At 34.5% G+C, this 11,917-nt stretch overlaps 1 protein-coding gene across 1 annotated transcript; it reads right to left on the bottom strand.

Annotated features, from left to right (window-relative positions):
- Positions 1-2,161: 2,161 nt before the first annotated feature.
- Positions 2,162-5,829, bottom strand: LOC127092306 (probable serine/threonine-protein kinase WNK9). The gene is made up of 8 exons (XM_051031144.1): positions 5,703-5,829; positions 5,343-5,517; positions 5,212-5,249; positions 4,759-4,986; positions 4,413-4,633; positions 4,005-4,162; positions 3,493-3,922; positions 2,162-3,307 (listed from the first exon to the last, which is right to left on the bottom strand). Exons 2-8 carry the CDS (start codon positions 5,415-5,417, stop codon positions 2,310-2,312), a joined length of 2,148 nt encoding a protein of 715 aa, XP_050887101.1. The 5' UTR covers positions 5,418-5,517; positions 5,703-5,829; the 3' UTR covers positions 2,162-2,309.
- Between the last annotated feature and the right edge of the window lie 6,088 nt (positions 5,830-11,917).

Raw genomic sequence — 11,917 nt, 5'->3', positions numbered from 1 at the left:
CGCTTTATTTATTTACTCGCACTTTACTTTCCTTGTCTCGCACTACTTCTTTTATTTCCATGTCTTATTTCTTGCACCGTATTGTTTTCAATTACCTTTCTGAAATGTTTACTTCTAAGTTTCAAACTTATGTTTTCATGTTTGTCATAAGCATGTCTAACTAATTTATTGATGTTGGGATATGAGGATCGTCACTTAATGGTACTTTAACTGTTTTTTCTTTAGGATTTCAATTGTGGGTTGTTTTGGTTTTAATAAAATCTTCCTGAACTCAATTTAATCAGTCACTACGAAAGTAGAGCCGTGAAAACGTCGGGTAAGATCGAAAGTCGTCCGATATTTAAGAATAAGATTTGTTTGTTTTTTATTAATGAATACCGCGAAAGCACTTTGTTAATTAACTGGGAAAGTCTAATATTTCTAGAAAGAGGTTTTAAAACTACTTGCGGATGCGTTTGTAGGTTTAGGATCCAGTTATCAGAGCGAAAGCTTGGAACCCTTTTAAGTAAAATTTTCTAATCAAGATTACTTTTCAACTGAGTAAAGAGTCTGATTTCTTAAAATATGATTCGCTACTTTAACATATTAAGCGTCGGTCACACGTGACAGTGAACTGTATAAATTAGAGAGTCAAATTCGATTCTAAATATGCAAAAGTGACACTTTCTGTTCAATTACATTATTTTCAAAGTCGAAAGTATTACCTCGTACATCGATCCTATTTAGAAGCAATCAAGGTAAGGCTAAATTACTAGAAAATTAGAGAAAACTAAATAAAAGATAAAACAATTAAACTAAATAAAAGAAAATACATTTTAATCATATTCATACTTATTGAAAATAAATGATACACTTAAATACTACTCTAAAAGCATCTTAGCCATCCAAGTGACACAATTATAAATAACTAAAAAAACTTCTAGAAACAAAATAACACCTAACATATTCAAATATTAAATAAACTATTACTATTATTACTATAATAATTATTCCGTTTGAATTTCATAATATCAAAAAAGTATTTTCTATGAGTCTAAAATTAATAAGAGATTTTTCACTGAGATATCAAAATTGAGACATTATAAGATTTTTTTGTCAACAACATAGGAAACATATTTATATAATTTTTAAATCATTACGAACCACACAAAAATGTCGACAAAATCACAGCCAATTTAAAATTAACACAGTTAAATTTTGAAGGTGTGTGGAAAATATTCAATATACCCGATTTTTTTTAAATCTATAAAACTTTTCATATGTACCGAATTTTTAAAATTATCAACAAAAAGAAAAGCATACTAGATTTTTTTTTATGAACTATCGGATAATATTTTGCACTCATAATTTTTTTTAACATGTAATTAATAAAAAAATGAAAAATCTCTTTTACTATTATAAAAGAATTTAATTGAAATACACCGATATTTAATCCTAGACGTTGTATATTGAAATAAGTTTGACTTTTATTTTAAAAACTTATAAAGTAATACGAACTGATAATAACGATGAATCGACGGTGTAAATATTTTTACACCGACAATAAATAATAATTAATCTCATTATAAAAAGTATTTGAGTGCCCGATATAATTTAGAGAATGTGAGATAAAATTCTTTGATTTTGGATATCAACACCCTTTACAAGTCCATGTTCTAGTTTGATAATCTAGGTTAACAAATATAAATTACTGCAAAATAAAATAAAAAATCATAAATTAATTTAAAATTTTTAAAACTTCCTTATTTAAAAAACATATCTAACCTGATCTAAACTTAATGGAAGTTAGATCGTAATCTCCGTCCGTCCGCAGTCATATATTCTCACTCTTAATTACAAACAACTGTCTTAAGGAACCAATTGATATTTTCTTGTACCAAAAAAATTAAATCAGTCAAAGAAGAAAGTCAGCTAAATTGAGGCCACTAAATTGAACCAATCCTAATTCCAAAATATATATATATTAGTCAGGAAGTTGCTTAGCTGGCACTTGGCATAAACAGAGAATTTGATTCTTTTGGTGGGCCTGTCATCATTTCTTGGGTCCAATTAATAATTGATTGCCTTTGAAAAACACCCTCAGCATTCATGATTGAGTAAAAAGAAAAACATGATGGAAGAAATTTTGTATACATCTAAGTGGATACTATCACCCATGCAGTAAAGGTTTAATGATTTGCATTTCGACTTTAGAAACCAAATTCAAAATGCAAAATTATAATGTCAATCATCCAATCTCAATTCACCCGATAGCCTCCATGTGAAAATTCATGTATAAACTCTATAATCTACAAAAGAATTCACGAAAATTATATATCAAATGCATCAACAGGGAGGGAAACTGTCCTGTGCAGAGAATGCGGAAGCAACGAGCCGGTATAAAAACTCTTTGCAGTAACTATACCTTCTCCGGGGGACTCCATCGCCTCACAATTTTCGGTCCTTTCAGCGTCCGAATCGGGGCTGCTTTTACGAACAGGTTTCGGCTGAATTCCATTGATTCCTCCTTTTATAACGGAGTAATCTGTCTTGTGCTCTCCGTTACGATAGGATTTATTATCTGTTATCCCGAGTTGTTGATCCTTAAGTTCTCGTAACTCCATTTGGTATCTTGCTTTGAGCCATCTTAGTTCCTTTTGGATCTCTTTCTCGTAATCATTGTTGAGAGCGCAATATAACGAGCGGATATTGGAGAAATCATGAGTTCCTGATGAATATCTTGGGGAAATTGTTGCATTCGGGGGAAACTTATTTTCCGAAACAATCTGTCCTTGATCTTCAGCTGATATTGATTTATCTAATTGTTCGTTTTGTTCGTCGGAATGACTTTGATCAGATTCCACCGGACTCAGTTCACGGCTTTCATGCTGATTCCATACCCCTTGATATTGTAAACTGTCCGATCGGTTTGATACGTTCAGATTCTCTCTAACATGATTGTCACACTCCTCGGATGGGAAAGTAATCTCCTCGAACCGGCCGTGCATTGAGGCACATCCGTGCTTACAATATTCGGGAAGTTGCAAGTTACCCTGATTATGCGAAAGGTAATCCATGAGGGAGCCACTTGAAGTATGATTCGACACACAATTGCGGCAGAAGCCTTGATTTGCAAAACGGGGAGTTTCGACGATTCCTGGTCCTGATTGCCATTCAGGTACCAAAGAAGCAATTTCTCCGTCTATCATCTCGGCAATGCTGGTAACATCCTGATCGGTTATGTCAAGTTCTGCAACCATCTCAGTCGCCACGCTTATTGCTGTGTCCATCTCTATGTCAAATGGGAAATAAATATTCCGAACGTGGCCTGTGTCATACAATTGAACTAGACCATTAAATATACACAAGTAGTAAAACCGTGCCAAAGCACGAAAGTTGAACAAAAAAGCACGGGCACGCGGAGGAATTTAAAGCACTAAGATATCACACGCGGTGTATAAGTTCATTTATATATGTATATACAATTTATAAAATGAAAATTGACAATGTTACCTTCTTTATCTGAAATTCTTAGTCTTAAAAATATGCTACCGTCGTCTTTCTGCTTGCCCTTGATACTTATGTCAACATGTTCGGAGGGTTCATCATCATGGTGCTCGAAAAGTTCTATTCCACAATGTTCATTCTCAGCTGGATGAGAATACGAGTCTCCTTCATATCCAAAACCATTGGAGTATTCATTACTGAAGTTACTATAGCTCCGACGAAAATCAAAAAGCGGATCTCTGATGAGGGGAATGAAGTCGTCGAATTCTCCACTATCTACAGGTCTCAAATCATATTCATAATCATCTATTCGAAGAAAAGAGTCGTCTAGAAGCTCTTTTGCAGAAAGCCTTAAAGACACTGTGGCCAAGCATTTATCAATAAATTGTCGCACTTCTGGATCCTTAACTTTATACAAAGCATCTGGCTTTTTACCCTGGTGACAGAAAATGCAAATGAGATTAAGAGCAAAAAAATCTCGTATAACAATGGCAGAGAGATTACGAGCAAAAACTTACTGAAATAACTTTCTTGTATATTTGAGCCGGATGAGTACATTCGCTGTAGGGATATTCAAATGTGACCATCTCTAATAAGCACATTCCAAAGGAATATATGTCAACTAGTTCATTATACGACTCTTCGTACACTTCAGGTGCCATGAACTCGGGTGTTCCTAGGAAAACAGAAGTGTAAAAGATAAAGGTACGTCCAACTAGAATCACCGATCCTTCGTCAATTATCATAAAAGCGCTACTTGCGCAGCCGGAAAAAAGTTAAGGTTTCTTATGCAGTCATCAAATCATTTCAAAAAAGGTATCGACAAAGTGAACTAATTGGCATTAATGATTATGTTAGCCACATCTTCCATTGATTACCGTATAATGTATGATAGTGATTAACGAAATTAAATAAGCTAAGCATACCTACACAATGTGCAGCATGCGATTTTCGAAGAATTGCTGCAAGGCCAAGATCCCCGATTTTGACTTCCCCTTGATTTCCATTCACAAAAATGTTATCACATTTGAGATCTCGATGGATCACTGGCGGGTCATGGCTATGTAGATACAGAAGTCCTCTCAGGATCTGTATGCACCAATGCTTCACCGCTCTTATGTTAACTCTCTTGTGCCTTAACCGATACCTATTCAACAATCAAAACAAGCACGAATCTCTAAAGATGAAGAACCAATACAAGATCTAAAATGCACCCAAAAAAAACATGATGCAACATAGAAGGAGGAACAGTAGTTGGAACTAGGAACTCACTGTCTAAGTGTACCAGAGGTGAACATTTCAGTGACAAAGTTGATATTCCTATTAGCAGTATCGACCCAAGAGGTGTAAAATTTCATAATGTTTTTGTGTTTCAGTGTTTTCAAGAGATGAATCTCACAGTAAAGCCTCTCAAGATCTTCAGGACTTTGAAGGAAATCATAAAGCTTGACCTGATTCCAAGCAACTTCAATCCCTTGATACTCATCAAACGCTCTATATCTGCATCAATTGAGAATCCAACCACAAAAATTCAGTATTAAAAAAAAAACAAATCTATCAGATTCCCATTTCTACAAAACTCAAAAAAAAAAAAAAAGATAAGCTCAAATTCTGAAGAAATCAACACTAGCCCAGATGAATAAACCAAGTTGAAAAACCAAAAAGACTTGAAATTTAAGACCAATAACAATATTAAAGAAATGGGTTTGTAATTTTTATACATACACTGTCTTTGAAGCTCCTTTGCCGAGGATTTCATTGTACTGAAGAAAAAAACAAAAACAAAATCATCAAACTGAGATAACCAAGAAGAGAGAGAAAGTGAAATGAGAGATGAAGAGAGGGGGTATACATACTCTGCCATATCTACCAGTTGGATCAAGTTCAACAAACTCAGAGTCACCTTGTTCAAGGTGAGTGATTCCATTCATTCTCTACTTCACTTTTTAGTTTTTTTTTTTATTTCTCCTATGATTTAAGATTTGTGTTGTGCCCCTTCCTCTTTTGTTACGACACACACACAAACAGAAACTGAAAGAGAGGAACAGACAGAAAGGAACAATATTTTATATTTCTTTTTCTCTAAAAAATAATACTTTCTTCACAACCTTTCAAGCAGATTTTTTTATTTATTTATGAAAAAAACATAAAATTTATCTAAAAATTCACGAGAAAAAGAGAGAGAGAAAGAAGAAAACAATGAAAGTGTTGTGTACCACATTTTTTTAAGTGAATACAAACATTGTCACCCACCACCACACCCCATGAAGGAACGTGACAAACAGAGAGCGTGAGAGTCCTAATTACATGTTTTGGGTCCACTTTAGTCTCATAAACTCACTGGATTAGATTAGGTAGCAGTAATTTTGTTTTGGATTAAGTAAAAGTAGTTGGGAAAGTTATGGTCTCTTTATTTTACCTTTAAACAAATAGATTTTTTTTAAATGTAATTTTAAATATTAAAAAAAATTTGAAACTTGTTTTTTATAAATTAAAAATTTAATTTTGACATCAAATAATATAAATATATATTTTAAAATACTAAAATATAGTTAAAATTACAAAGTTTTCAAAAGGATAAAAATAACTTTTATAAAAAGTTATTAAAATAATTTCAAATTTAAGTATTATTTAAAATTTTGGCATCCAACTATAGTAAAATGAACATTTTATAAAAAAATTATTTCAACAAATTTTTTGTTTGAAGTTATTTAAAAAGTATTTGTAAATTATTTTAAATAAAAATATGTAAATATAAAAAATTAAATTAAATTACAATTTTAATCTTTTTATTTAATCTATTTAATAAATTAATTCTCTTATTTTATTTCTAAATAATTTTGATCCCTTAGAAATATGTGGACTCAAATTTGATGATGCATCATTCTTTTTTTAACGACATATTCACAAATGAGTCACAGTTCAATTATATTAATGAATGATATATTATTGTTTATATAATTATATATATATATATATATATATATATATATATATATATATATATATATATATATATATATAAATGATAAATTGTTAAAAAAAATAAAACAAGTACGTAATTAAAATTGAATTCAGAAAGATCTTCTTAAATTTTCTTTGCGAACCACAAAAATTCAAAAACACAAACAGGTGAATAACAAACAAACAAAAAGTACCCCATGAAAAAACACTTGCATTTCAAAGTTGGCATGAACAAAACTATTGTTATCAACAAAGCTATTGATATTCATAAAAATATTTGTTATCAAATGAGCTATGACAAAAGAAACTCTATTATTAAAATTTGAAAAACAAACCCAAAAAAATAATATTGCTACTTTGGAGATTTTTTTTAAATAATAAGTATTTTGAATTTAATTTCATAAATGATTTATTTAAAAAATAAAAAAAACTAAAATAACCATATTTCTTAACTGATGCGTCAGTTGAACTAGCGTATCCAATTAACATAGAGAGAAAACGTCATTGGAGTTGGCGCATGCTCCCAATGGTATAGCACCTAGGCGTCATACCTCTTGGCGCATGCATGTCTTGGTGTCACATGCATTGGCGCATGCATACACTATATAATGTATGCGCCAATACATGTGGCGCATGCGCCTTTATTTATTTTTTAAATTTTAAATTTTAATTTACAAATAAATAAATAAAATACTGAAAATAAAAATTATATTTATGTTATAATGAAAAATTACATGGAATTGACAAGAAATTCAATGATCCGCCCGATTGAAACGCCTTCATGTTCCATATCCAGTTGCGTTAGTCTGTCTTCGAGGTCTCCCACGATTTTCCTGAGGTGTTTGAGGTCTTTGAATGCTGACATGAACCAATGGTGACTGGTGTGAAGGTCCGGTGGAAGGTCCAACAGTATTTGATAGATGTGTCATCATTTGTTCCCAATAGCTAGGGGGTCTTGCCAACGACGCTTCCGTAATTGAGTTTGGTGTCCATGTTGTCGTAGTTGGGTCGTTGTGGTTGGGTGAATTGTGGACGATATGGTTGTCTGAATTGAGACATTGAATCAGTTTGGAAACGAATCAATGGTTCCTGGGGTGTACTATAGTCAAACAATGGTTGGGTGTTGTGGCGATGGGATGTTTGGATGATCATTGATGGTGGGCTACGATGACATGAATTATATGAATCATCTGAGCTATAGAGGGAATGTGTTAGCATCCAAAGTGTCTTAGGTACTCCTATGGAGCCCTTTCTTGTGTGCACATGTGTTTTTGTACAAATGATGTTTACAAGCAAATAGAATGGGGGGATGAGAAAATAATTCATTAATTATATTTTTGTGTTTGACAAGACCTTCGGACTTGTGCATACGTACCAACATAAAAATGAGGGATCGAAACCCCATAGTTCGTGGTATCAATTTCAAAGTGGGTGTATTACTTTTAATAATAGTTAGGTTTAAAAGGCACAAAGGCCTAAAATGGTTTGAAATGAGTTAGTTCTTTTTGGCTTTTGAAAATTTTAAGTCAAGTATAGTTAAGTTTATTTACAAATTTGATTAAGAAAATGAGTTTGAAAATGCAATGGCATAAGGCCAAAGTTTCTAATTTGCAAAAATGGTCAAAGTTTAGAAATCAACAAACACAGTCAAAAAAGATTTTTGAAAGAGGGGAGAGATTTTGAAATTAAATAAATGGGGAGGATATGAAGGGACTAATCCTAAGCAAAAATTTAAAAGTTAAGAGTTGAAAAGATCTGACCAATGGGCTGCAATCCACTAAACAAGAATGTCATATAGAAACTCAAATCCCCTTGGACATTAGAATCAAGCAACAAACAATGCACAATATATCAACTTGAAGAGAAATGCATCAAATAAAGATAGCAACATCCAAGCTTAGCAACTCCATGATCTTCTTTAAATTTGCCCATGTAGCAGATGAATTTCAAAATGTCATAAATCACAGGTTCAAAGTAACAACTTCATAATGATCATGTTATAGATGAACTCAAATAGATCTCCAATGATGTATCAGATGAAGTTTCAATTCACAAGCACTTGGTTACATGAAAGTTGGCATTAGCCAAGTCCTTTGCATAGGGAGTGTTGCCTAAGTTCTAAGTCCAATTGTCTCAAATCAAACCAACCGTCCACACAAGGTATTTTTTAGGGTTTTTGTTATTATCATGTACATTAATGGTCAAAGACTGTAGGTGTTTAATTGGCTGCATTATATGGTAAAACACTAGCTGGACTCTAATCTCTTGACTGATGTCATGACATGGTGTTAGAATATCTAGCTGTACTCTGTTGTCTTGACTGATGTCATGACACACTTGAGTAGTTACTGCAGGATTAGCTAATACAGGATTTATTAAATGTCAAACTAGATGTTGTGACATTCATCCCTGTCAGCAAATGCTAAGGAATAGAACAGCTGGTGTTCTGTTAGAACTTAGTATTCATTTCCAGTCTGGTTATCAAGGAAATACCAGACCTGGCATAAGGCCTACTGACTGAATGTCAAACTGGATGCTGTGACATTCATCATATACTGAACAATAGACATAGTGGTGTTCTGCTATACTTCAGCATGTTTCTTAGTCTGTTATTCAAGAGGATAACAGAATTAACTTAAGGCCAAATGTGTAAATGTCAACTTGGATACTTTGACATTTATTAATGTAAGTTGTTACTGTAGTATGGTCATTTTGGTCATATACAGGTCAGCAAAATTGTACAGTCTGTTTTCTGGAAAAATAGACTTAGCATATGATCCTTGATGTCAAGCTGATTGTCGTGACATTCATTCCTGACAGCATATGCTATATTGTAGGTTGTTCAGTTTTCTGTTTCAGCTTTTTCTCAGGCTATTCTTCAGGGATTCAACAGCTGAGAGAAAATCCAGGAAATCAACAACCAAGCTACATTTAATGAACCTAACAAATAGCCTATTTGTTAGTAACCTAGATGTGGAATTTAGGGTAACTCGCGTGACCTTAAATTCAGGAGAATACAAGTGCAAAGGCCCAAGTACTGCAATATAAAAGGAAGTCGTTCCTTCATTCAGAATTGGGGATTTTGAGGCGTGAAGATTTAGTGTGTCCATCATACTTCACTGCTGTATTTTTGTGAGTCTTGTATTAGACATATCTTGTAAGCCAAGTCATTATCACGTAGATGATTGTGTTGGCATAGGGTGTTCATTGAGTTGTAAGTGTTGTGTCGCTCAAAGCTTTTAAGCGTGAGCGATGTGTATCTTGATTAAAGTTGTTAAGCACAATCAAGAGTTGTTTGAAGTGTGACTTCAAAGTTGTCTTTAATATTGATTAAAGGTAGTAATCACTGAGGTGATTGAGGGGGAGTGAGTAGGAACTCTGATCTTAGAGTAAGATTGAAATTGTATTGGGTAGGGATTAATTGACGAGTTGTAAACGGGTGAGTTTAGCTTTGAATTAATACTACTGATAGTGGATTTCCTCCCTGGCTTGGTAGCCCCCAGATGTAGGTCATGTTGGACTGAACTGGGTAAACAATTACTTGTGTTATTTACTGCACTTACGTTGAAGTTCTGCATAATTCTTGTCTGTGCAGAATTGGATGTCATAACAACCTGTGTGACATCTAAAGTCTGATAACTAGAATTTCAATTGGCATCAGAGCAGGCACCCTGCCTTTAAATTTCTGTGTGAGATCTAGGGAAGTTACTTTCTAGTACCATGGACAAGGATATAGGACACTCAAATAGACCACCCATGTTGGATGGCTCTAATTATGATGACTGGAAGCCTCGTATGATAGCCTTCTTAAGGTCTCTAGATAGCAAAGTCTGGAGAGCTGTCAACAAAGGATGGGAACATCCAACGAAGACAGGTGAAGATGGAGTCAGTGTGCAGATTCCTGAAGAAGAGTGGGACAAGGAGCAAGAGGCATTAGCTCTTGGAAATTCCAAGGCCTTGAATGCATTGTTCAATGGAATCAGTAAGAACATCTTCAGGCTGGTGCACCACTGTGAACTAGCTAAGGAAGTTTGGGATACCCTCAAGGTAACTCATGAAGGTACTTCCAAGGTGAAGATGTCCAAACTTCAGATGCTGACCATCAAGTTTGAAAATCTGAGGATGAAAGAGGATGAGACTATTCATGACTTTCACATGAATATTCTTGAAATTGCAAACACCTCTGGTGGACTAGGTGAGAAAATGGCTGAAGAGAAACTTGTAAGAAAGATTCTCAGGTCCTTGCCTAAGAGATTTGCTATGAAGGTCACAACCATAGAAGAGGCTCAAGATATCTGCAAGATGAGGGTAGATGAGCTCATTGGTTCCCTCCAAACCTTTGAAATGGGCTTATGTGAGGATGCTGACAGGAAGAACAAAAGCATAACATTTGTATCTAACATTGAAGAGAAGTCAGAAGAAGGAAACAGTGGAGGAAATGGAAGCATCTCTGAAGCCATAGCCATGCTTGGAAGATAGTTCAACAAGCTCATAAAGAAAGTTGATCAACAGGGTAGACCTAATGTCAAGAACATCCCGTCTGACATAAAGAAAAGATCAACTTCTAAAGAAAAGTTCAACCAAGGCAAGGGAATCCAGTGCCATGGATGTGAAGGATATGGTCATATTAAGGCTGAATGCTCTACCTTTCTCAGATGCAAAGGAAAGGGCTATCTGCCACCTGGTCAGAAGAAGACACTGAGAGTGAATCTGAAGGAGAATCTGCTAAACATGTCACAGCTCTGACCAATGTCTGTGCCTCAGAGGATGACTCAAGTGGAGATGAGCTCACCTTGGATGAACTTGCTGCCTCATATAAAGAACTATGTGTTAAAAGTGCAGAAGTATGTATCCAAGGAGAAAAGCAGAAGAAACTCATCAAAGAGCTAGAAGCTGAGAAACAAGAGCAATTGAAAGTCATAGAGGGTCTGAATGGTGAGATTTCGTTGCTAACGTCTAAGCTAGACCAATTGACCAAATCCATCAAAATGTTGAATAAAGGATCTGACACCTTGGAAGAAATCCTAAAGGTGAGATAGAAGTCAGGATCCATGTCTGGTTTAGGATTCACTAAGAACTCTTCATCTGAACGCAAAACATCTAAGGCTGAAGTTCAGAAATTCAAGCAGAAGTCACATCCAATGTCTCAACATCGGAGAACCAGAATGAGCAATCATCAGAAGAAGAAATTTAAGAGATGGAGATGTCATTACTGTGGTAGATTTGGTCACATAAAACCCTTCTGCTATAGGCTGCATGGTTACCCAAACCAGACCTCGCAAGGTAGGCCTAAGAAGAAGGAGTCTAAGCATAATGTCCCCATTAAGAAACAAACATGGGCGGCTAAGCAGACTCCTCAGGTCAATCCTAAGCAGCAGACATCTAAGCTTCATTCCTCTCCTGAGAATCAACAATGTGTTGCTAACCTTGCTCACACATCTCCAAGGGCACCTATCAGACAAGACTG

This window comes from Lathyrus oleraceus, chromosome 6 (genome assembly GCF_024323335.1).
Source record: "Lathyrus oleraceus cultivar Zhongwan6 chromosome 6, CAAS_Psat_ZW6_1.0, whole genome shotgun sequence".
NCBI classification, from domain to species: Eukaryota; Viridiplantae; Streptophyta; class Magnoliopsida; order Fabales; family Fabaceae; genus Lathyrus; species Lathyrus oleraceus.
Note: the sequence above shows the minus strand (reverse complement) of the source record. Positions and strands in the feature narration are given on the sequence as shown.

Coding starts and splice junctions, on each gene's coding strand:
- LOC127092306 (XM_051031144.1), bottom strand. CDS start 5,417: ATGAATGGAATCACTCACCTTGAACAAGGTGACTCTGAGTTTGTTGAA. Junction 4,987..5,211: donor AAAGGAGCTTCAAAGACAGT/GTATGTATAAAA, acceptor CAATTGATGCAG/ATATAGAGCGTTTGATGAGT. Junction 4,163..4,412: donor GCATGCTGCACATTGTGTAG/GTATGCTTAGCT, acceptor CTGTTTTCCTAG/GAACACCCGAGTTCATGGCA.